The sequence below is a fragment of the Meleagris gallopavo genome, chromosome 15 (genome assembly GCF_905368555.1).
Source record: "Meleagris gallopavo chromosome 15, MGAL_WU_HG_1.1, whole genome shotgun sequence".
Classification (NCBI taxonomy): domain Eukaryota; kingdom Metazoa; phylum Chordata; class Aves; order Galliformes; family Phasianidae; genus Meleagris; species Meleagris gallopavo.
In genome coordinates, this window is record NC_139418.1 from 961,975 (window position 1) to 987,707 (window position 25,733).

The window sequence follows — 25,733 nt, forward strand, 5'->3', positions numbered from 1 at the left end:
GGTGATGGGATGGATGGGATGGGATGCCAATCAGAGGGACTTAGACAGGCTTGAACGTGGTGCCCAGGTGAATGCCATGAGTTTCAACAAATTTAAAGGGAAGATCTTGCAACTGGATCGAGGCAACTCCTATTACCAGTACAAGGTGGGGGATGAAAGGATTGAGCACAGCCCTGCCAAAAAAAGACGTTGGGGGTGGCAAGCTGGATATGAGCCAGCATTGTGGCTTGGCAGCCCAGAAAGCAACTGTATCTTGATCTGCATCAAAAGCAGTGTGACCAGCAGGGTGATGGAGGTGATCCTGGCCCTCTACTCTGCACTGGTGAGGCCTCTCCTGGAGTACTGCATCCAACTGTGCAGTCTTCAGTACAAGAGAGACATAGACTTGTTGAAGTGTGTACAGAGGAGGGCCACAAAAATGACGACGGGGTGGAACATCTACAGTGAGGGAGATGAGGTACTGGAACAGGATGCCCAATGATGTGGTGAATGCCCCGTATCTAGAGACTTTCAAGAAGAGGCTGGATCAGGCCCTGGGCAACATCATCTAGCTGTGGGTCTTCATGTTCATCTCAGATGAGTTAGACTATGCGGCGTTCAGAGGTCCGATCCAACGCGAAGAATTCTGTGATTCGCTGATTTTATGAATCCAGCGGGATACGCAGAAAAGCATCGATAGGAAATTCCCTCTGCGAGCCACATGATGGCGCTCTGAGCTAAGGAACGCGCGATGCGATCCGAGGAAGGGAGGGGAACACCTTCCGGTGCCATGGAAAAGAAGGCAGAGCAAGAGCGAGCGGCGGAGAGGAGGAGGCGCGTCCCGTGAGGAAGGATTGCGGGGGCGAGCGCGGCCGGAGGGTTTGGAGCAGGCGGGTCGGGAGGTGCGTGTCGCGGAGAAGAGAGGAGCGGTGCGGCGTTGAGGGCGATGGTCGGCGGTGGAGCAGCGCGGTGGAGCTGGGGGGCCGCGGTGCTGGTGCTGCAGGCGGCCTGGGCGCTGGTCGGCGGTCAGGTGCGCTACTCGGTGCCGGAGGAAGCCGAGGCCGGCACGGTGGTGGGGCGGCTGGCGCAGGACCTGGGCCTGGAGGCGGGCGAGGCGGAGGCGCGGCGGCTGCGCCTGGTGTCGCGGGGCCGGCGGGCGAGCGTGGAGGTGAGCGGGGCGAGCGGGGCGCTGGTGGTGAGCTCGCGGCTGGACCGGGAGGAGCTGTGCGGGAAGAGCGCGCCGTGCGCCCTGCGCCTGGAGGTGCTGCTGGACCGGCCGCTGCGCGTCTTCCACGTGGAGGTGGAGGTCACCGACATCAACGACAATGCGCCGCGCTTCCCCGCCGCCTCCAAAAACATCAGCATCGCAGAATCTTCGCTGCCTGGGTCGCGGTTTCCTCTGGAGGGCGCGTCGGATGCGGATATCGGATCGAATGCGCAGCTCTCGTATACACTGAGCCCCTCCGACCACTTTAGTATAGAGGAAGAAACCAGTGATTCCCGTACTAAATCTTTGTTCCTGGTGCTCAGAAAACCTCTGGACCGCGAGTCGCTGTCGGAGCACCGGCTGGTGGTGACGGCGAGTGACGGGGGCAGGCCGGCGCTGACGGGCACGGTGCAGCTGGTGATCTCGGTGCTGGATGCGAACGACAACGCGCCGCAGTTCAACCAGTCGGTGTATAAAGTGGATTTGTCCGAAGACGCAGCAGAGGGGACGCTGGTGGTGAGAGTGAATGCCACAGATCCGGACGAAGGAATTAACAGTGAGATGATTTATGAAATCGATACTTTTAATCCTCCGTCTGCCTCTGACATTTTCACTATCGATGCAAATAGCGGGCACATCAGACTCACGGCTCCCCTGGACTATGAAACAGTTCCTTTGTATGACCTGCACGTAAAGGCAAAAGATAAGGGCTGGTCCCCTCTGTCGGGCCACTGCAAGGTGGTGGTGGAGGTGCTGGACGTGAACGACAACGCGCCCGAGGTGTGGGTGACGTCGCTGTCGGTGCCGGTGCCCGAGGACGCGGCGCTGGGGACGGTGGTGGCGCTGCTGAGCGTGTCGGACCGGGACTCGGGGCCGAACGGCCGGGTGCGGTGCGCGGTGCGGCCGCCGTCGCCGTTCGGGCTGGTGGCGACGTTCGCGGGCTCGTACTCGCTGGTGCTGCGGGAGGCGCTGGACCGGGAGCGGGTGTCGGAGTACGAGGTGGAGGTGCGGGCGGAGGACGGCGGGGCGCCGCCACTGCGCGCCAGCCGCGGGCTGCGGGTGCCGGTGTCGGACGTGAACGACAACGCGCCGGCGTTCGCGCAGGCCGTGTACACGGTGCTGGCGCGGGAGAACAACGCGGCGGGCGCGGAGCTGGCGCGGCTGTGGGCGCGGGACCCGGACGAGGCGGGCAACGGGCGCGTGAGCTACTCGGTGTGGGAGGGCGGCGCGGGGATGGGCGCGGGCTCGGGGTGGCGTCCGGCGTCGAGCTACGTGTCGGTGGACGCGGAGAGCGGGCGTGTGCGGGCGCTGCGGCCGCTGGACTACGAGGAGCTGCAGGTGCTGCAGTTCGAGGTGCGGGCGGTGGACGCGGGGGAGCCGCCGCTGTGCGGCAACGCCACGGTGCAGCTGTTCGTGGTGGACGAGAACGACAACGCGCCGGAGCTGCTGCCGCTCGCGGGCGGCGGGCCGGGGCCGTGGGCTGCGGGCTCGGCGGCGGAGCCGGGCTCGCGGGCGTCGGGCTCGGCGGGTTCTCCGGGCTCGTCGGGCTCGTCGGGCTCGGCGTCGTCGCCGTCGTGGTCGCTGTGGGCGCGGGCGGCGTGGGGTGCTCCGGCGGGGCAGGTGGTGGCGAAGATCCGCGCGGTGGACGCGGACTCGGGCTACAACGCGTGGCTGCGCTACGAGCTGCGGGAGCCGCGGGGCGAGGGCCCGTTCCGCGTGGGGCTGTACAGCGGCGAGGTGAGCACGGCGCGGGCGCTGGAGGAGGCGGACGGCCCGCGGCAGAGGCTACTGATCGTGGTGCGGGACCACGGGGAGCCGCCGCGCTCGGCCACGGCCACGCTGAGCGTGTCGCTGGTGGAGGGCGGCGAGGCGGCGGTGTCGGCGGCGGGGGCGGGGGCGGTGTCGGCGGGGGCGGGGCCTTGGGCGGTGTCGGGCGCGGAGGGCGGATCTGCGACGGCGGCGGCGGCGACGAACGTGTGGCTGGTGGCGGGCATCTGCGCGGTGTCGAGCGTGTTGGTGCTGGCGGCGGTGCTGTACGGGGCCGGGCGCTGGGCGCCGCGGGCGGCCGTGCCGGCGGGGCCCGGGCCGGCGACGCTGGTGTGCGCCAGCGAGGTGGGCAGCTGGTCGTACTCGCAGCGCCAGAGCCGGAGCCTGTGCGTGGCCACGGACGGCGCGGGCAAGAGCGACCTGATGGTGTTCAGCCCCAACTGCCCGCCGCCGCCCGGCCCCGCGCCGAAGGAGACGCCGCACGAGCCGCCCTCTCTGCTGGACACGGTCAGTGGCTATTGCGGGCCACTCGTCCTTTGTTTCCCTCCTTCCTTTCTTGCTTTTTTTTTCCTTCTTTTTTTTTTGTTCCTATTTTTTTTTTTGCTTTCCTTTCTTGTGTTTCATTCTCTGTGCAGAGGTTTGAAGTTCTGACAGCTGTGTTGCACTGCTCTGTGTCTCTGTTTCAAAGCAGTACCTGTTGGGAGCTTTTTTTCTCTTTGTTGACATATTTGTTGCAAGAGTTTTTTATTTGCAATTTTCTCTTCATAATGTTATGCTTGAATATTGTTGGATTTTATTCTTTTGATACAAGAGGGATGTTGTCTTGCTCGTTTTCACCCAACTTTTTAAATCTAAAATCGCTACGGCAAGCGCTACTGGATTGTATTCCATTTCAACTTGCATCCATTCTTTGTTGTTCCGTTTATCAGCCCATTGTGGAAATTGTGTGAAAACATTTATTTTACATTTGCATATACTTTTTTGTCCATCCCGGAGCTCCTCAATTGTTGATCTGGAAGTTTATTCTGAGGTTTTATGTTTTGTATTGGAATTTTCCTTTTATGGAATAAAATAACTTGCTCAGAGTTGCTGTGACATGAATTCTAGCAAGGCTGATTCTAATAGTGCATAACGCTGGAGGACCGCTGGATACAAAGGGTCATTCTGATAGTGGTGTTCCACCGGGATCTTTCCTCTTCTTTCATTAAGGAGGAGTATGATTCTGCTTTTAACAGCACTGTTTTTTTCTTTGATTCTGCCTTGCAAGAGGCACGATGCAGTACATTGATTACTATTTCAGTATTCTCTTTGTGCATGGTATATATCCGTCTACACTGGTTCATCTGACAAAGTCATAATGAAAGTAGGAAGGTGATGATGGTCTTTTCTTGTATCCAAACCTGCACACTGTACTAATTCTTGGCAATGCCTCTGTTGTTCCCTCTGAGAGAGGTTTGCAGTCCCAGTTGATGACCTCAGAGTACTGACAGAGATGTTGCTTTGGTATGTTTCTTTTGCATCAGGTGAAATGATGCAAAGCAATGAATTTTTGTTCCGAATGTTGGGAGAGGACATGGTGCAGTGTAACACTTTTTTCTAGAGTTTTCTAGAGTTAGCACTCGGAACATTTCCAATGAGAATCGTTTGCTTTCTGCTTAATTTATTATTTTTGCCATTATTTATTGGTGGGGACAAGTTTTGGGCTGTATCCTGTCATATCTCATTGCCATTTGTGGTTTTCAAAGGTGATTGTAGGTTCTGGAGCTGTTAGTGCACAGGGCTGTGTTTATCTAAGTTCTGCTTCTGCTGCTCGGCACGGGGCTTTCATTGGTAGTGATATTCCTTCCCTGAATGAAATCGGTGCCTCTTTTGATTTGATACATCACAATGTTGATGCTAGTAATTCTGTTAGTTGACAGTGTGCAGTATTTCCAGGTAGGACTGCTGAATGTCTGAAATCACAAAGGGTCGGTCTTGAGGCAACAGTCCAGCATGTAGTGTTCTCCATCATTGGCCCTGACTGTTGTTATCAGTTATAGTTTTTTGTCAAAAATGCTCTCTTTGTCTTCTTTCATTGTCCACTGAAGAAGATGTGATGCAAGGTGACAGTTGTGCCTGGAGAGTTTTCTGTTTGTAGACTCGTGTTCTGGCAGGATGTACTCTAACCTCTAAGGATATTTTTTCAATGTTTGCATTTGTAGCTGTAGCTCCTCCCAAAGCACCTGTGGCATTTATAAAATCAGAAGTGAAAAGGGGATCCTTGGAAATCCACCTATACAGTTCAGATGAAACATAAATATGCCTTACTCATTAATATTAGAAATTCCTTTGCTTAGCAGTGTGTAATGTCTGCATTTGAATTTGCAGAAGCATTGCAAAACATTGAGGGTTATCTGCAGAAGGTTAGCCAGGCACTGTGCATATGACACCAGTTTGTTTGGTGCAGTTGGACTACTAGCTGTGATTGGTGGGATGGTTCAGTGAAGGGCAGTGTCAATGCTGGATTGAGAAGGGGAGTAGAAGCTGGAATAGAGGCTGCTTGTCTTCTGTATCCTTTGTTCAGAGTGGGGTTTGGGTTACCCGGGGCCGTAAGAAATGGGAGGCCTTCCAGATCTGGCGGTAGTTCATTGTGTTGACGTGACTACACTACGCTGTCTTTAGATGTTCTGAATATGTCTCTCTCTCTGGTCATGAATCTCTTCTGCTCCTCTTGGCTTTCCTTAGCTGTATGTAATTAATTCTGTGATGTCTGAGTAATGGATCAGCGAGATCCCAGGAGAGTTCTATGATGTCCTGTGTGTTTTGGCTCTTGTGTGTGAGGCTGAATGTGAGTGAGGTAGACTGCTGAGGGCCTCATCCATTCGAGGTCTGATTATGGCCAAAGAGGAGAATTCAACACCTTCCCTGTCCTGCAGTTCCATAGCTTACTCACTTCCACCTTGCTATTTCAATTTCTGTATAGTCTTGGTTTTCCTTCCTAGAATCATTCTGCACTGTAGTCCTGTTTTAGAAGCGATGTGCAGTCTGGGCTTTCAATCCTCTTTTTCTGAGCATGAACACTTGCTGCTTAGGTAGAAGGAGTCGCACAGATGGAGCATTGTGAAATGAAGTCCATTTTTTTCTTCCATATTATATGGTGGTGTTTTCTTGTTGGTGGACACACCCGTGAAGCTGTGTTTACTTGCCACATCTCTGCTTTTGGCAAATCGTGCTGGTGTCTACCAAGTTTGTGCCATCAGAAACAGTGTCCTCCTTTTTAGTGATCCTTCATAGCAATAGTCCTGATACGTGGTTTTCATTGGCGTACGTCTGTTTTTCTTTTTACACTTTTATCACTTTAATAACATAAGGAGATTCCAGAGAGGTTGACGTAACACAACCATATTCTGTGTTCTATTTCTATGTATGATGTAAGCAATTTGAAACGGAGACTTATGGAATAACAAACAAAGGTATAAGAAGTAATGGAAGAACAGTTTTTCCATGCTAGGCAAGTGTTTGTTAAAGCGGGAAACTGTAGAGGATGTTGCAGTATTGTTTCAATATATGCCTGTGGTGCCAGGCTTTCTTATGTCTCGTGAGTGCAGATAAAAAGAATGTGGTTATTTCTGTGTGCCTTAAAACCATGTTGTTGCAAAGGGGTGAGCACTTCCTCCACCAGATGCAGTCTCCTGCTCTAGCACCTGGCTGATGTAGGAAATGTGTTTGGTAATGGGATGTGAGGTGCAGAATGCTGTCTACTCTCTGATGAATGTTTCCCTCAAGTACTGAGTAAGTTATTCTCAGCTGTGCCAGTACTAATGCCACAATCTGTAAGAAGTCAGATGTAATTCTGCTTATAGTTTCTACATGACATTTCTTAGAAGGTGCAGAACGTTCAGAGTGCAGTTCCTGCTGCTGGGAAGAGGCTGGCAGACAGTGTGTGTTTCTGCAGCTACCCAGCTGTTGGTGCTGCCAGTGATGAGGGAAGGTGAAGGTCTGCACATCCATGCGTCGTGATCAGAGTGGGGCTTAGAGCTGTGACCAGGCAATGGGATGGATCAATGTGCCTGTGTTGTGACAGTGATCATGTGAGCAGCACCAAGTATGGCCTGGGTGTTTGATCCTGGGAGTTTTTAGCAGTGAAGAGTCTTGTGCGAGGGAAATGATGATGCTTGGTAGATTACGTGGTGAATCAGTGGCCACGAGCTGGAAATAGTTGACTGGGGATACTACTCACCATGGCATGAGGTCGAAGATGCAAGAATTAGTTCTGGAGTGGAGATCAAGTACAATATGCTGCCTGGTTTGCGTTCTCTGAATACCTCCAAATGTTCAGCTGTAAGACATTAACATGAGAACCTATGCGTCATTCCTTGTGGCGAGACTTGTTCCTCGTCATATGTTTGAAGTGTCTGTGCCCTTTTTTCCCTGAACATTCCCTTTCGCTATGTAGAGGAAGAATCAGTAAGGAGATCTGCAGAACAGATGTTGCCCTCAGTGGGACATGGGGAGGCCTTCCACCAAGCGACTGTTGACAGCAAGGCCATCTGTGAGATGTGATGAGCCTATCTGGTGCCCTGAGCAATCAGATTCTGTGTGTCCTCACTTGCTGTTGTACTTGTGACGTCCTGCTTGTGAAGTCATCTTCCATATGTGCCTTTATTTACTCATGTTCCAACTTTGGATGTTGTTTCTCCTCCAAGAGTTTTTCCCATTGTCGATGAATTTTGGCTGATTTCTCTGAAACCTCCCATTTGTCTTCTCTGTGCTCCTGTTCCTCCTTGGGATGGGAAGAAGTGTTCTTCTGTATTAAGGATGGAGGCAAACTGTGTGTTTAATTGAAGTGCAGTGTGATCTTTCTGATTTTTCTTTCTTATTTTATGAATCTGGTTTTTGTTGTTTTGGTTTTTTTTCCTCTTACATTAGATCTATGTTGGTGAAAGTAGATGAGATGCAGTTCTGAGTGTTGAGTTCTGATTACTGTCAAACTGTAAACCTTTGAGCAGCTGGTAATGAGTCTGGGATTTTCTACTTTATTGATCTGAGGTTGTGATGAAGTGAATGTCATTAGCTTTCATGTCTCCCCGTTGTTTCCAGGGAACACTGTTCCCTGTTGTGAGCCAGGGAACACTAAACTCTAATGAGTGATCATGTACTTTTTCTTAACAAGCAGGCATTGCTACTGCGTGGTACAGGTAAGTTTTTCATATTAAAAGAATATGTGTTCTGTAGATAGCCGTATGTTTTGGTGCTGTTTAGTAGTAGTCTTGTTGAATGGAATGTGTACTTCGGGGGAATTTTCCTGTAGGTTGTAAGCTTCTGGCAGTCATGTGCTTACCAGAGCAGGTAAGATACAAAGATGCAGGAGAAAGAAGAATTCATGTTTAAATTCTGAATATGAACTCGGATGGTATAAACCAAACTGCACTGGCACCAAGGTATATGGATCTGGACTCCAGACATTTTGCTGTTCCATGTAAGACTGACAGTCTTCAGTATTTCAGAGGCAGATTTCCACATGAAACAGTGACAAGTTAAAGCATGAAAGCAAGGAGGACTGTTGGCCAAAGTGTGTTCCTTGATCCTGAACTGTGTTCTGTATTTTTGAGCTGTAAGAAGTGAAGATGCAAGTTGCTCTCTGTCTTGGCCTGACTGTTGCTGTTGTGCAGTGCATGTGGTGGTGAAAGCAGAGGGTGGCAGAGAAGAGTTGTGTAAAGTGGTGATGGATTTTGCCTGTAGATTAAGATGTACACCCTATTTTCAGGAACAGAGTGGAGCAGAACAGTAGTGTTTAGCTGCTGAGTCCATAATTCCTGTCCACCAGCATGTCTGTAACAAACAGTAAGGACAAATATTTTTTAAAAGTATGTATAAAAATGGAAAATCCAAAGACTCCAAACCCCAGAAGTCAACCTGTCTTGTTGGAAGGAAGCATCTTACCAGTAACACAAATTGTTTGCTCTTCTGTCCACCCATGCTCAGTGCATTTCATCTCACCTCTGCTTCTAGTGGTTTCCATCTGCAGGAAAGTGGGGGCTGACTGGCATTCCCAGCAGTTCACTCTCAGTTCATACCTTTTCCTTTAAGCACTTCACAACAAGGTCTCTGCGGCCTTGAACTGCCAGTCAAGGAAGAGGACAGAGAATCTCTCCTGGAGCAAGCATCGCTAAACTGCCCTGTTCCCATGGAGTGGAGCACTGGAGATGAACCCATCATTCAAAATCAGTGCATACAAATCCAATGGACCCTGATGGGATACGCCCAAATATGTGAGATAGTTGGCAGAAGTGATAGCCAAACCACTCCCTATCATGTTTGAAAAGTCTCCAGGTGCTGGGTCCAGTGTTGTTCAGCATCTTCTTCAATTACCTGGATGAAGGCATAGAGCAACTTTGCTGATGATACAAAGCTTCTGACAGACCAGAAGGCTGTGCTGCCATTCAGTCAGATGTAGACAAACTGGCATACTGGTCAGAGAGGAACATGATGAGACTCAACAAGAGGAAGTGCAGAATCTTGCAACTGGGAGGAATAACCACATGCAGATTAGAGGATGACCTTCTGGAGAGGAGCTCTGCAGAACTCTGCAACCTCTGTCCTGGTGGCCAACAGGCCAACAGGTCAGCTGCTGACCATGAGCCAGCTGTATGCCTTTGTGGTGAAGAAGACCAACAGGATCCAGGGCAATGGGTCATATTAAAAGGAGAATAGCCAGCAGGTTGAGAGAGGTGATTCTTCTCTTCTCTGCCCCAGTGAGGCCTTTTCTGGAGCACCGTATCCAGTTTTGGGCTCCCTAGTTCAAAAAAGGGATCTTGTAGGAAGAGTCTGGCAAACAGTGACAAATTAAGGCCCAGGAGCATCACCCTTGCAAAGAAAGGCTGAGAGGGCTGTGTCTGTTCGGCATAGAGAAGGCTGATGGGTGATCTCATCACTGTTTATAAATATTTAAAGTGCATCAGTCATGTTGATGGGATGGACTGTTTTCATTGATGAGCAACGATGGAAGAGGTGACAGTGGCAAAAATGTGGAACACAAGGAAGTTTCATTCAAACAAAAGGATAAAATTATTTATTGTCATGCTGACAGAACTCTGGAACAGGCTGCCCAGAGAGTCTGTGGATTGTCTCTCTCTGGATTCGGGACATACTTTAGCATGAGGGACAGACTCAGTAATGACTAAAGATCACTTAGAATTTCTACAATTGCTTGATACTGTAATTCTGTGACTACAAATGGAAGAATAGGAACTGTTTCCTACTTTTCTCTGTGTGCTCCATCCTTCTAAGACTTATATCAAGAGCCTGTGAATCTCCGCTTCCAATGTGCTTGTCACAAATGATGGTCGAATTTACTTTGCAGCTAGAAATGTCAACACTTGAATAGAGCATTCTTTCAGAGAAATTTCAATTATACGAGAAGAATTTTAAGAAGGATTACACTGACCAAAGTCATCGTACCATTTGTCTCAATGCCGACAAATATATTCAATGCATTTCACAGCAGGTCTATGAAAGAACCATGAAAGATTACTTGGCGACTCGTTGCATTTCGACAGATACGCACTAGCACGGAACGAGATCACTGAAAAATGAAGAGGATACGTCTTCGCGAAAAAAAAAAAAAAAAAGAGAGGGAGAGGGAAAAACCCAAAGATTGATGCATAAGGTGTTGAAAACGGAAATAAAAGCAGATTGAATCCAGCACGGTTAAGTAGAGAAACACAAGACGCAATTGCCTCCGCGAGCCACATGATGGCGCTCTGAGCTAAGGAACGCGCGAGGCGATCCGAGGAAGGGAGGGGAACACCTTCCGGTGCCCATGGAAAAGAAGGCAGAGCAAGAGCGAGCGGCGGGGAGGAGAAGGCGCGTCCCGTGAGGAAGGACTGCGGGGGCGAGCGCGGCCGGAGGGTTCGGAGCAGGCGGGTCGGGAGGTGCGTGTCGCGGAGAAGAGAAGGAGCGGTGCGGCGTTGAGGGCGATGGTCGGCGGTGGAGCAGCGCGGCGGAGCTGGGGGGCCGCGGTGCTGGTGCTGCAGGCGGCCTGGGCGCTGGTCGGCGGTCAGGTGCGCTACTCGGTGCCGGAGGAAGCCGAGGCCGGCACGGTGGTGGGGCGGCTGGCGCAGGACCTGGGCCTGGAGGCGGGCGAGGCGGAGGCGCGGCGGCTGCGCCTGGTGTCGCGGGGCCGGCGGGCGAGCGTGGAGGTGAGCGGGGCGAGCGGGGCGCTGGTGGTGAGCTCGCGGCTGGACCGGGAGGAGCTGTGCGGGAAGAGCGCGCCGTGCGCCCTGCGCCTGGAGGTGCTGCTGGACCGGCCGCTGCGCGTCTTCCACGTGGAGGTGGAGGTCACCGACATCAACGACAATGCGCCGCGCTTCCCCGCCGCCTCCAAAAACATCAGCATCGCGGAATCTACTCTGCCGGGTCCCGTTTTCCTCTGGAGGGCGCGTCGGATGCGGATATCGGATCGAATGCGCAGCTCTCGTATACACTGAGTCCCTCCGAGCACTTCACTGTGGATATTCTGAAAGTGGAGGAAGACGGTGACCCCTTGTTCCTAGTGCTCAGAAAACCTCTGGACCGCGAGTCGCTGTCGGAGCACCGGCTGGTGGTGACGGCGAGTGACGGGGGCAGGCCGGCGCTGACGGGCACGGTGCAGCTGGTGATCTCGGTGCTGGATGCGAACGACAACGCGCCGCAGTTCAAGCAGTCGGTGTATAAAGTGCAGATCCCAGAGAATTCGAAACGTGGCACTTTCGTGGTAAGGGTAAATGCTACAGATTTGGATGAGGGAACGAACTGTAACATCTCATATTCCCTTACGAACTTCTTCCCTCCTGATGCGAAGGATATTTTTGAAATAGAAAAAAAAAGCGGCGAGATCCACATAAGAGGTTCCTTAGATTTTGAAGATACTGCTGTATATCGCATGCAAGTAGACGCGCAGGATAAAGGGAATCCACCTTTGTCGGGCCACTGCAAGGTGTTGTTGGAGGTGCTGGACGTGAACGACAACGCGCCCGAGGTGTGGGTGACGTCGCTGTCGGTGCCGGTGCCCGAGGACGCGGCGCTGGGGACGGTGGTGGCGCTGCTGAGCGTGTCGGACCGGGACTCGGGGCCGAACGGTCGGGTGCGGTGCGCGGTGCGGCCGCCGTCGCCGTTCGGGCTGGTGGCGACGTTCGCGGGCTCGTACTCGCTGGTGCTGCGGGAGGCGCTGGACCGGGAGCGGGTGTCGGAGTACGAGGTGGAGGTGCGGGCGGAGGACGGCGGGGCGCCGCCGCTGCGCGCCAGCCGCGGGCTGCGGGTGCCGGTGTCGGACGTGAACGACAACGCGCCGGCGTTCGCGCAGGCCGTGTACACGGTGCTGGCGCGGGAGAACAACGCGGCGGGCGCGGAGCTGGCGCGGCTGTGGGCGCGGGACCCGGACGAGGCGGGCAACGGGCGCGTGAGCTACTCGGTGTGGGAGGGCGGCGCGGGGATGGGCGCGGGCTCGGGCTCGGGCTCTGGCTCGGGCTGGGGCTCGGGGTGGCGTCCGGCGTCGAGCTACGTGTCGGTGGACGCGGAGAGCGGGCGTGTGCGGGCGCTGCGGCCGCTGGACTACGAGGAGCTGCAGGTGCTGCAGTTCGAGGTGCGGGCGGTGGACGCGGGGGAGCCGCCGCTGTGCGGCAACGCCACGGTGCAGCTGTTCGTGGTGGACGAGAACGACAACGCGCCGGAGCTGCTGCCGCTCGCGGGCGGCGGGCCGGGGCCGTGGGCTGCGGGCTCGGCGGCGGAGCCGGGCTCGCGGGCGTCGGGCTCGGCGGGTTCTCCGGGCTCGTCGGGCTCGTCGGGCTCGGCGTCGTCGCCGTCGTGGTCGCTGTGGGCGCGGGCGGCGTGGGGTGCTCCGGCGGGGCAGGTGGTAGCGAAGATCCGCGCGGTGGACGCGGACTCGGGCTACAACGCGTGGCTGCGCTACGAGCTGCGGGAGCCGCGGGGCGAGGGCCCGTTCCGCGTGGGGCTGTACAGCGGCGAGGTGAGCACGGCGCGGGCGCTGGAGGAGGCGGACGGCCCGCGGCAGAGGCTGCTGATCGTGGTGCGGGACCACGGGGAGCCGCCGCGCTCGGCCACGGCCACGCTGAGCGTGTCGCTGGTGGAGGGCGGCGAGGCGGCGGTGTCGGCGGCGGGGGTGGGGGCGGTGTCGGCGGGGGCGGGGCCTTGGGCGGTGTCGGGCGCGGAGGGCGGATCTGCGACGGCGGCGGCGGCGACGAACGTGTGGCTGGTGGCGGGCATCTGCGCGGTGTCGAGCGTGTTGGTGCTGGCGGCGGTGCTGTACGGGGCCGGGCGCTGGGCGCCGCGGGCGGCCGTGCCGGCGGGGCCCGGGCCGGCGACGCTGGTGTGCGCCAGCGAGGTGGGCAGCTGGTCGTACTCGCAGCGCCAGAGCCGGAGCCTGTGCGTGGCCACGGACGGCGCGGGCAAGAGCGACCTGATGGTGTTCAGCCCCAACTGCCCGCCGCCTCCCGGCCCCGCGCCGAAGGAGACGCCGCACGAGCCGCCCTCTCTGCTGGACACGGTCAGTGGCTATTGCGGGCCGCTCATCCTTTGTTTCCCTCTTTTCTTCCTGCTTTCCTTCTTTCTTGCTTTTTCCTTTTTTCTCTTTGCTCTGCTTTGCTCTTGTCCACTTCCTTGTTTCTTTTCCTCCGTGCTAGAGCTACTAGTTGTCACTGTTAACGACTCTGTGTCCTTCAAGCATGTTCTGGTGCAGGACCTGCCAGGGTCTCATGTACGCACTGCCTGCTACTGCAGCTGGGCATGGTGTTGTGCTGCGAACTTCTTACCCTCCTCCCAGCAATTTGGGGGTGTTGTTGTGGTGCTGACAGCGCTGTGTTTTTTACTTCATTGAGGAATGTGTTGAGGGATGGTGAACTCTTAATTTTTCTTTGTATATTGCGCAATTTTGTTGTAATTTCTGACACTGTTGATATAGTGGTATTGGTGTCTTGTTCCCATGCAAGTTGTTGAGCAGTTGGTGTCTGTTCCACTTCTTGTTGGAGGCATGCTTTTACTTCTAATGGCTTGTGTTTAATCTGCTTATTATGTTTATTTAATATTTATACCTGTGGTGTCGTATATGCAAGAGATCCTCAGCTGTTGATTTTGAACTTCTTACAGAAGCTATCTATCCATTATCAGAGCTTCTCTTTTCCAGAGTAAAATCACTGCTATAGGGCTATTACAACATCTATTTTATTTGTGCTCTTGCCTCTAATTGTTCTGCAAAGGGGTGCTGGATATGAAAGGTCATTTTGGTGGTGATGTCCACCAGGCTGTATTACTTGCTTGTAATGATGTTGATATTAGGTCTCGTTTCTTCTTTGATTCTCATCTGCAAGAGATGTAAACAGCAATGAGAATTTTGCATTCTCTCCGCCTATTTTATTTGTGTCGACATTGCTTCACCCTACAGAGTTATTATGACAGTAGCAAAATCAATACGTCGTTTTTCTATATGCATTTCATCCATGTCATTACTCTCCAGTTCCATGGACTGCCCTCAATCATTTTTGCCAACCACTCTTCTATTTGCTGTGGCAAGTGATGCAGCCCTGGTGCTGACCACAGTCGTTGCTTCCCTGCTGGTCACCTCTGAGTGTTTACTCTGATATTCCTTCTTTGTGTTTCCTTTTGTTGTTGTGATTCAAAGCCACGAATTTTCATTCTTACTGTGGATAGTGGGGATTGTTTTGGGTACTTGTGCAACGTTCTTCTGTACAGTTATCGCTTTAAACCATTCTGACAATAGTATTTTGTTTTGCTTTATTTATTCATGTGTTTATTATGTTATTTATTGTATGTTGCTGTGGAGTGTAATGGTTCTAATTTTCTTGCCAGGTGTAGTTCCAGAAGGTCATTCTGGATGCTAAATCTGTAGGAGTCTGTGGCTGGGGTACTTGGAGCCCCAATCATTTGGGTGGGCATGGAGGATTCGTTGCTTGGTGTTTTCTATCCTGTAATTATATTAGTGCCTACTTTGACTGCCACTGTCATGACATGGACTCTACAACTGCTGTTGGTTGTTGGTGTTCAACATTTCCAGCTGAGACTGCTAAAGGAGTGCAAGTCTGGAAGGGTTGGTCTTGTGGTGACAGCGCAGCAGGCATTGTTCTCTGATGGTTCTGGATATCAGTACTTGTTTCTTGTCAGAAACTCTCTCCTCCTCTTCTTCGGTTGTGCAGTAAAGGAAATGTGATGCAAGCTGTCACTTGTGACTTGGGAATTTTCTGACTATAAATCTGTGTTTCTGATTAGGAACTGGTGGGATCTACTTTGGCTTGTTTTCATGTTCATTCAGTGTTAGCATCAGCAGTTGTCCCTTTACAAGGACTGTTAGATGCTTCTCTTCAAAATCAAAAACAGAAAGAGGGAAAAGAACCCAGGAAATACATATGTTCAGTCCATTTGAATCATAACAACAACTTGCTCATTAGCTTTAGAAATACATTTAATTACCTCCATGTAATATTTCCTTATGAACTTGTGGAATCATCATAAAGCTTGAATCATTGTCATCAGAGTGCCTTCCAAGCACTGTGTATGTTATACTGTTCCTTCTGGTTCTGTCAGGTTTGGTACTGTCATTGATGGGAAAGGTCTGTGAAAGCCAAAGCCAAATTAGGGGTGGGAAAGACAAGTGTGGCATCTGGTGGAGGTGAAAGTGGAAGCGGCACTGAATGGGGCCTGTCTGTTTCCTCCTGTGAAGAGTTGGGGGAATTCCTTCTTCTTGAGGAAATGGAAGTAATTGGGAAGGCCAAGGGACATGCCATAAGACAAGAATGAGAGATGTCTGCTTGTCTTCTGTATCTGTGTTCAGAATGTGGAATGGAAGTTACCAGGAGGCTGTAAGAAGTGGGAACTGGAGGCCTTGAGGTAGTACATGATCTTGAGATAATACATAGTGTGGAAATACCTAAAATGTCTTCTGATATTATGAATTTATCTCTTGTACTAGTCTTGAATCCTTCTCACTCCTCTGGGAATTGTTGAACCTACCTTGACACTTCTGCTATTCCTGCAAAATGAAGTGGGAATAGCACTAGCGAGTTGCATGGTGGCATGGGCTTTTTACCCTTGAATGTGAAGTCAAATTTGAGGTAGGTGAAGACATCTGCATTGACTCTGATTATCTCCAAAGAGAGCAGTTCAGTACCCTTCCTGTCCTGTTGTTCTACAGAGTGTCAACTGCTATGGGGGGGTTTGGGTTTTGCATATGTACTTGGTTTTCTTTCCTGGAATTATTCTGCATTATGGCCCATTTTTAAAGTGATGTGTAATCTTGACTTTCACTGCCACTTTTCTGAGCTGTTCAAGTAGAAGCTGTAGCGAAGTTTAATCATCCCATTGGACTTCTCTGAAGGTGATGCTTTTCTTCCTTCTCTTCTTGTTTTCTGCTCACCACATCTCTGCTGTCTACTAACTCTGCTAGTGTCCACTAAGTGTTTCTGCTCAGAAGCTGTGGTGTTCTTTCCATTGATCCTTCTCAGAAAGGGGTGTATAATGTGTTGACCAATGAGTCCTGGGTTTTTTTGTACAACCTTTTAGCAAAGATTTCTTCAGTTTCTTTAGTACCACAAAGTTGCTTCTACAAAAGATACAGCAAGCATCATGTTGTATTTTCCCCTTCCATTTATGATAATGTGCTTTGAAATACAAAGTTGTAGGACACTACCATGTGGAAAATGCACAAATGAGATAAATGTTTTTCTGTATTGGACAAGGGATTGAGATGACAGCAGAGGATCTGGCCATGTCAGTTCCATGTATCCTATGGTAGCTAATCCTTCTTGTCTCCTGCGAGTGCTGATTAAAATGGTGTGATTTTTGTCTGTGCCTTATGATGAGCTTTTGGTACCATCTGGGTTGACAGTTTCTCCCATCAGAAGTGTTCCCTTCCTCTCGTAGCTGCCTGGTGCAAGAAATGTGCTGGTGATGGGATGTGAGATGCAGAGTGCTGATTATTTTCTGGTGATCATTTTTCCTCCCATATATGGAAAGCATATATGATGTGGGAGAGTAGCATCCCTTCTGTCATGGTCGGAAACGTCAGGAGCTGCAACACTGTGGATATTTCCATGATGGTGCTCCTGATCAGACACTATTTCTAAAGAGACAAGGAGAAGTGGATGTAATCCTTAAGGGCTCAAAGAACAACGTGTGCTGTCTACGATCAGAGTGGTACCAGTTCTAAAGAGGGAATATCTAATGACTGTGGTGTAGAGACTGGTAGCATTTCCATCTGAGATCGTTGAGATGGTTCAAAGAACTCAATGTTCCTGAGGTGTGTAAGAGCCTGGCTGACACTGTGTAGCTCTGCTTTAGCTCAGCTGTTGTTGGTGTTGTTGAGGGAAAGTGAAGATCTGCTCAGCCCTAGATCACATTGAGTGTGGGACTTAGAGTTGGATCCAATTGGTGGAGTGGATCAAATTTCACGTTTGTGATCCTGTGAGCAGCTCTGAGTAGGGTCTGGACATTCATTCTTGGTTTCCTTAGCAGGGTAGAGAGAGTCTTGTCTGAGAGACTCAGAGAGATTTAGAAGAAGATGGATTATGTCACTGGACAATAGTTAGAAAATGCTGACTGAGCTGGAGAACGTGTTTGCAAGGTTAGCGGTTATCAGTAGAAAACCTTTAGAGATGGCCAATCAATCGCTTCTTGACCTGGATCCTATGATAACCTCCAGGAATTCAGCTGTAGGATGTCACCATGAGAAGTGATGTGAAATTTATGGCCACAAAAATGCCTTGCTTTATGGGTCTGAAGTGTCCATCTGCTATCTTCCCTTGATATCCCCTTGCCCTGTGAATATCTGGTTATCTGGGAACACACAGTATATACCATCTTTGATGAGGCATAGAGAAGTCTTCAACAGTGTAACTGTTGACAGCAAGGTCATCTTGGTGTGATGTGATGATGTTCCACAGTTCCCTGAGCAGTTAAGTTTTGTATACCTTCTCTCCCTGTTGTATTTGTGTCATTCCTGCTAGTGAAGTCATTTGCCATATCCACTTTTATTCGCATGTGTTTGAATATGGAATGTTGTTGCTCAAGCAAGGAGCTTTTCCCAATATTGGTCGTTCTGGATGACTTCATCGAACCTCCCCATGATCTTCCCTCTGCTGCTGTTCTTTCCTGGGAGTGGAAGAAGTGCTGTCTGTATTCAAGATATTTGCAAATCTTGTTCTTCAGTGATGTGCAATGGGATCTTATATTATTCCTCTCTCCAGTTATGAAAGCATCCTAATCCATTGCTTTGGAAATATATTTGTTAACAGTGGATTAGATGTAGTGTGTTGAGTTCTGGCTGCTGTCAGATTTCAGATCTTCAGGCAGTTGCCCATGAGTGTGGGGTCTGACCTTTCCATTCTATTGAGCTCAGATAATCATTGAGTGAAAGTTATTAGCCCTCAGTTCTCCCTCTTACTTCCCTTCTGCTAGATGTGTCCCAGAGAGCACTATATCCAGTGACAGTCTGTTATTTGTTCTAAAGAAGTATCTACAAAGACAGGTAAGTCATTTGTGTTAAAAGATTGTAAGAGTGATAGACAGCTGTATTTTTTTTCTTTTTTGCTGTTCAGTCATGGTCTCTTTTTATTGGATGGACTAAATATTGCCAGGGTATTGCCTGTAGGTTTGGAGTCTTCCAGTAATCTTGTGTATGCTAATGCAGGTAAGATACAAGGATGCAGGAGGAAGAAGAGTTCATCTTTGTATTATGACTTTACACCAGGTAAGCAGATGGCAGAAACCAAACTGATCAATGACTTCTTATGAATCTGGACTGAAGACATTGCTGTTCTCAGGAAGCCTTGTTTTCTTCAGCAGTGGGTTTCTACATGAACCAGCGATATATTAGAGCAGGAAGCAAAGAGATCAGGAGGCACAAGATTGTTCAGTGCTGAAGGACCATGGTGTACATCATGAGAAAGATGTGAGTTGCTCCCACCCTCACACTGGCAGATGCCAAAGTATGGGGCAGGTGGTGTTGAATACAAAAGAGGTCAGAGAAGACCTGCTGTGTAGGCAGGTGGCAGATTTTGTCCTGCATGTTTAGCCACTCAGCCAACTTGTTTGAGTCGAGGAAGAGGAGAATGATCCCAGTATCCAGCCCTGACAGTGTGCCTGCTGAAGGTATTGGTCACAGATGGTGAACACAGATATCCACAAAAGAAGAAGAAAATCTCATATTTCCTTTCCCATCTGAATCACCTTGCTAATATGGAGGCTCCTGTGCACACCCTCCCACAGCTCTCACCTGCAGAGAAGTGCAGGCTGACAGGAATACCAGCAGGTAGCTCTCACTTTGCATCCCAGTTTCCTCTCAGAAACCTCTCTGCCTTCAATCGTTGTAGGACTGACACACACAGCAACTGGAGCCACCATTACCAGAGTGTTGGCTCAAAGCAACGTTTAGATTTACTTTGCTGAAAGAAATACACAAAAGGTAGGTGATAAGAGCATGTTTTTGGAAGTAATTGAGTTAAACCACAAGGTTTCCGACAGAGAAACGCTCATAGTAGGAACTGTCCCAGTAACCAACCTATGGGTACAGAACATTTCACAGCATGGTCATTTCAAGTGGAAGACAACAGGAAGAGATTAATTGGTGTCTCATTGCAAGTAAATAGCTATGAACTACTACTAAACGAGTACAGTGAAAATTGCTGAGAATAAAAACTTGTTAAAAAAACGATCTCAAAGAGAACTGAAGCATAAGAAATGGAAAATTGCAAAGACGAAGCGATTCCGGCACGATCTGCAGAAACACAAGAGCAGTTCTCTCCGCGAGCCACATGATGCCGCTCTGAGCTAAGGAAGGCGCGATGCGATCCGAGGAAGGGAGGGGAACACCTTCCGGTGCCCATGGAAAAGAAGACAGAGCAAGAGCGAGAGGCGGGGAGGAGGAGGCGCGTCCCGTGAGGAAGGACTGCGGGGGCGAGCGCGGCCGGAGGGTTCGGAGCAGGCGGGTCGGGAGGTGCGTGTCGCAGAGAAGAGAAGGAGCGGTGCGGCGTTGAGGGCGATGGTCGGCGGTGGAGCAGCGCGGCGGAGCTGGGGGGCCGCGGTGCTGGTGCTGCAGGCGGCCTGGGCGCTGGTCGGCGGTCAGGTGCGCTACTCGGTGCCGGAGGAAGCCGAGGCCGGCACGGTGGTGGGGCGGCTGGCGCAGGACCTGGGCCTGGAGGCGGGCGAGGCGGAGGCGCGGCGGCTGCGCCTGGTGTCGCGGGGCCGGCGGGCGAGCGTGGAGGTGAGCGGGGCAAGCGGGGCGCTGGTGGTGAGCTCGCGACTGGACCGGGAGGAGCTGTGCGGGAAGAGCGCGCCGTGCGCCCTGCGCCTGGAGGTGCTGCTGGACCGGCCGCTGCGCGTTTTCCACGTGGAGGTGGAGGTCACCGACATCAACGACAATGCGCCGCGCTTCCCCGCCGCCTCCAAAAACATCAGCATCCCGGAGAATTCTCCTCCGGTTTCTCGCTTTCCGCTAGAGGGCGCATCGGATGCGGATATCGGATCGAACGCGCAGCTCTCGTATACACTGAGCCCCTCTGAGTATTTCGCTTTGGATATAAAATCTAAGGACGAAAACAAAGTTTCCATTGCCCTGGTGCTAACACAACCTCTGGACCGCGAGTCGCTGTCGGAGCACCGGCTGGTGGTGACGGCGAGTGACGGGGGCAGGCCGGCGCTGACGGGCACGGTGCAGCTGGTGATCTCGGTGCTGGATGCGAACGACAACGCGCCGCAGTTCAACCAGTCGGTGTATAAAGTGCAGCTGCCAGAAGATGCCATTCCTGGAACTGTTTTCCTGCAGCTAACAGCGACAGACAAAGACGAAGGGATTAACGGGGAAATCTATTATGCATTTAGCGACACAATTCCTGAGAAAGTGAAGGAATTATTCATAATCAACAGGCTATCAGGGGAAATGACAACAGTGGGAAAACTGGATTTCGAAGATATTCAGTCGTATGACCTCGAGATCGAAGCGGGAGATAAGGGGACGCCTTCCTTATCGGGGCATTGCAGCGTATTGTTGGAGGTGCTGGACGTGAACGACAACGCGCCCGAGGTGCGGGTGACGTCGCTGTCGGTGCCGGTGCCCGAGGACGCGGCGCTGGGGACGGTGGTGGCGCTGCTGAGCGTGTCGGACCGGGACTCGGGGCCGAACGGTCGGGTGCGGTGCGCGGTGCGGCCGCCGTCGCCGTTCGGGCTGGTGGCGACGTTCGCGGGCTCGTACTCGCTGGTGCTGCGGGAGGCGCTGGACCGGGAGCGGGTGTCGGAGTACGAGGTGGAGGTGCGGGCGGAGGACGGCGGGGCGCCGCCGCTGCGCGCCAGCCGCGGGCTGCGGGTGCCGGTGTCGGACGTGAACGACAACGCGCCGGCGTTCGCGCAGGCCGTGTACACGGTGCTGGCGCGGGAGAACAACGCGGCGGGCGCGGAGCTGGCGCGGCTGTGGGCGCGGGACCCGGACGAGGCGGGCAACGGGCGCGTGAGCTACTCGGTGTGGGAGGGCGGCGCGGGGATGGGCGCGGGCTCGGGCTCGGGCTCTGGCTCGGGCTGGGCTCGGGGTGGCGTCCGGCGTCGAGCTACGTGTCGGTGGACGCGGAGAGCGGGCGTGTGCGGGCGCTGCGGCCGCTGGACTACGAGGAGCTGCAGGTGCTGCAGTTCGAGGTGCGGGCGGTGGACGCGGGGGAGCCGCCGCTGTGCGGCAACGCCACGGTGCAGCTGTTCGTGGTGGACGAGAACGACAACGCGCCGGAGCTGCTGCCGCTCGCGGGCGGCGGGCCGGGGCCGTGGGCTGCGGGCTCGGCGGCGGAGCCGGGCTCGCGGGCGTCGGGCTCGGCGGGTTCTCCGGGCTCGTCGGGCTCGTCGGGCTCGGCGTCGTCGCCGTCGTGGTCGCTGTGGGCGCGGGCGGCGTGGGGTGCTCCGGCGGGGCAGGTGGTAGCGAAGATCCGCGCGGTGGACGCGGACTCGGGCTACAACGCGTGGCTGCGCTACGAGCTGCGGGAGCCGCGGGGCGAGGGCCCGTTCCGCGTGGGGCTGTACAGCGGCGAGGTGAGCACGGCGCGGGCGCTGGAGGAGGCGGACGGCCCGCGGCAGAGGCTGCTGATCGTGGTGCGGGACCACGGGGAGCCGCCGCGCTCGGCCACGGCCACGCTGAGCGTGTCGCTGGTGGAGGGCGGCGAGGCGGCGGTGTCGGCGGCGGGGGTGGGGGCGGTGTCGGCGGGGGCGGGGCCTTGGGCGGTGTCGGGCGCGGAGGGCGGATCTGCGACGGCGGCGGCGGCGACGAACGTGTGGCTGGTGGCGGGCATCTGCGCGGTGTCGAGCGTGTTGGTGCTGGCGGCGGTGCTGTACGGGGCCGGGCGCTGGGCGCCGCGGGCGGCCGTGCCGGCGGGGCCCGGGCCGGCGACGCTGGTGTGCGCCAGCGAGGTGGGCAGCTGGTCGTACTCGCAGCGCCAGAGCCGGAGCCTGTGCGTGGCCACGGACGGCGCGGGCAAGAGCGACCTGATGGTGTTCAGCCCCAACTGCCCGCCGCCGCCCGGCCCTGCGCCGGATAGCGGTTCTTTGGGGAAGGACCCCTCTCTGTCTCCGTATTCTTCCGCCACGGTAAGTTGTCTTGCGTCTTTTTGCTGCTCAGTTCCTTTTTTCGGTTCCTGTGTTTGTTGTTTTTTTTTTGTTTGTTTGTTTTTTGGGTTTTTTTGTTCGTTTGTTTTCATTACTCGTTGAAGTGTTTGATTCTGTAGGACATCTACAATTTGTTTCGCTGTAATCATGCGCGGTCATCATTTTTACTTTTTGTGTTTGAGTATTTTGCGTATGAATATGGTGTTCATATGTGCCATTGCTCATTATTGTTTTTGCTGAATGTGGACTTCATTATGCTGTGGATTTCTCTCACGGTTGAAAGCTGAACTACTGGAACTGACAAATAAGGAGTGTTTCTTTGAGAGAAAAGTTCGTGGATATAACATATATTGTTCTTTCTCTGGATGTTCACTGAATAGTAGGGAAGAACGGGGCAATGATCAAGATTGTTAAAGATAGTGGTGGGAACTTTTGGAGGGCGTGTGTTTCCTGCTGTGCTTTGAGTTCCACGCCAGGCCGGACTCCCATATCCTTGTAGCTTTCTGTCCCATCCACCTCAGAAACAGGCTAAAGTGAAGTCAAAAAGTGTTCTATTGCTGTATTTTAGGAGGGCAGAAGAAGGAAGCGTTGCTTTACTCATTGTTGAATGGTCTGATGATTTTGTTATGTAAACCACTCGTTTTTTCTCTTTTGTACCTGAAAAAGCTGGAAATACAGATTTATCTGGAGAGTAGGTCTTCATACTGTTTTCTGCATTGATTTCCTTATCTGGAGAGTGATTGCTTATTTACTGGGTTGTTTGATTGTTGCAAAATTAGCTCATTTGGGCTACGCACTGATGGCATTGGTAGACTTTTTTTCGTTCAGGCCAGCTGCAAAACATTCTTTGGGATAAAGTATTAGGATCATGTTTAAAGTTTTGTGGTTGATGCTAGAAACTGGATATGTCTTTTGTGGAGAAACGCAAAGATCTCTTTACACTGCTTTAATTCTCGTTTTAGTGTAAATACAGTGTATGTTGGGCTGCCAAGGTAGTAAGAACAAATAGTGTTCTTTTCTTTATGCATTCAATTCACTGAAGGTGTGTGTATGGCTAATTATCATTGTATCATTTCTAGAGCTTATTTTCTGATGGCTTCTAGAAGTGATTTACACTAAAGTTATGGTCTGGAAAAAAAGTAATCTCCGATTGCTGGTGATATGACAAGAATGCTGCTTTTGGGGGTATCGAAATCTAGTGAAGAGAGCTGAAAACGTAGTGGCTGGCGTTTTTTTGTTTGCTTTTAATAAAATAAGATTGAGATTTCCCTGTGAACTATTAAAAAAAAAAATATCTGAGCATGTTCCATAAATTTCTGTTTCCTTCCTGCATCTCTTTTAGATCTCTTAGTAAAAGTTTTTTGTTCTCTGTTTATGCAAATAAGCTGGGTATTGTGTTTGTATGTCTTTAATCTCAACCCACAGCTGATATGTATCAATAGAGCGAGTGATCACGTCTTGATTATGCACCTCTTGATTATGCACGAACTGCCTTCATTTGTCTGTGATCAAGGCTTCTTCCAGAGCTGTAGATCTGCCATTTTTCTTCTCTTAATTCACAAGAATTAATGCGATACGAAGCTGGAAAAGCAAACTGCCATCTCCTAGAGGAGAATCCTCTGGTTTAAGTTTATCAAATTGAATCAATGGTGTAGAAGGAAATGTATAACCACATCAAGTAGCTCATTTCTCTGTGCTATACGATGAAGGGAGATGAGCCTTTTCTTGCCAAATCGTTTGGGACAGGGTGGGCTTTGCCTTCCTTGCGATTTCACAGAATCGTAGATTCACAGGGCAGGGGTTGGAAGGGATCTCCAGAGATCACTGAGTCCAACCCCCCTGCCAAAGCAGGTTCCCTACACCAGGTCACACAAGTAGGTGTCCAGGCGGGTCTTGAACATCTCCAGAGAAGGAGATTCCACAACCTCCCTGGGCAGCCTGTTCCAGCGCTCCATCACCCTCAGTGTAAAGAAGTTATTGAGCACATTTGTGCAGAACTTCCTATGCTGCAGTTCCTGGCCGTTTCCCCTCGTCCTCTCTCCACACGCTGCTGATAACAGTCTGGCCTCACCACTCTGCCCTCCACACCTTAGATATTTATAGACCTGGATCAGGTCCTCTCTCAGTCTTCTTTTTTCAAGGTTAAACCTAGTTCACTTAGCCTTTCTTCATAGGGGAGGTGCTCCAGACCCTTCACCATCTTTGTGGCCCTTTGTGCTCCCCCTTTCTCTTGGTAACTGTGAGTTCAATCATGAATTGAAAATCTGAATGTTATTTTGCTGTAGTTGTATAGTGGCAGGAAAGAACACAGTAGTTTGTTTAGAAACATACAGGAGTCAGCTGCCAGAAACGAACCACGTGGAAGCTTTTATTTCGTAGGATATCCTGGGAAAGAGTCATCAGCAGAACATGCGAGAATACCCAGTCGGTGCCTGGAATAAACACTGACAGCTTGGCACGGGGTTATCAGCCGCTGCAAGCTCAGGCTGCTGGAAAGTGGCACTGACGGAGTAGCGGTGCTCTCAGACACAGGAGGCAGCTAAAGCAGTGCTAGGAGCCGGGAACTTGGCAAACCAGCACGGCTCCATGGGAGCTCGGCAGCCGCCGGGCGCTGGGCTTGGAGCTGCTTGGCCGCTCGCGGGACTGAACCCCGCTGCTCCTGCATCCTCCTCCGAGCGCGGTGGTCGCTGGCTGCGGTAACCGAAGCAGCTTCTGCCCTCCGGTTCCAAACGCGAGCTCTTTCCTGCGATGTAGCGTCGTGTTTCCATGTTTCTGTAGCTTTATGGGGACGATGAGGATGTGGGAAATCAGGATTTTCGTGGCGTTCGCTGAAATTTCCAAGTTCCTCCGTATGAGATAGTTCTCCCTGGCTTATTTTAGGACTTTCCACTCCCGCCGTGCCCACGAAGCAGTTGCGAGCTCCTGTGCTTTGACGAAGGGCATTCCGATCTCGCTGTCTGCTCATCTAACGGTCAGATTTCTCTCAGCAGAGGGCTGCCAGCCCTGCGGCGACAAAAGCGGATCAGCCCGGGGCTGCCGGGCGGGGGGAGGCGGCAGTTCGGGCTAGGTGCTTCTGGCTCCAGTCTTTCTCATCCCGCGGGCAGATCCCGTTCTCTGTCGGGCAGAGAACGAGCTGTGCTCACGCTCCAGCGGAGCCCTC

General features: G+C 52.3%; 3 protein-coding genes across 3 annotated transcripts in view; 2 read left to right on the forward strand and 1 right to left on the reverse strand.

Moving 5' to 3' along the window:
* Positions 1-20: 20 nt before the first annotated feature.
* LOC100546766 (protocadherin alpha-C2-like) overlaps positions 21-25,733 on the forward strand; it is a 102,323-nt gene continuing 76,610 nt past the window's right edge. The window contains exon 1 of the mRNA XM_085236822.1: positions 21-3,460. Within this exon, the coding sequence (XP_085092948.1) occupies positions 926-3,460 (2,535 nt within the window). The 5' untranslated portion in view covers positions 21-925. The remainder of the gene's footprint in view (positions 3,461-25,733) is intronic.
* On the reverse strand, positions 11,364-15,856 carry LOC146543293 (uncharacterized). Its single transcript, XM_085236757.1, has 2 exons — positions 15,793-15,856; positions 11,364-13,295 (listed from the first exon to the last, which is right to left on the reverse strand). The coding sequence occupies exons 1-2, from the start codon at positions 15,854-15,856 to the stop codon at positions 11,746-11,748; spliced, it is 1,614 nt and encodes a 537-aa protein (XP_085092883.1). The 3' UTR covers positions 11,364-11,745.
* LOC104913215 (protocadherin alpha-5-like) lies at positions 19,938-22,040 on the forward strand. Its single transcript, XM_085236828.1, has one exon. It carries the CDS (start codon positions 19,977-19,979, stop codon positions 21,891-21,893), a length of 1,917 nt encoding a protein of 638 aa, XP_085092954.1. The 5' UTR covers positions 19,938-19,976; the 3' UTR covers positions 21,894-22,040.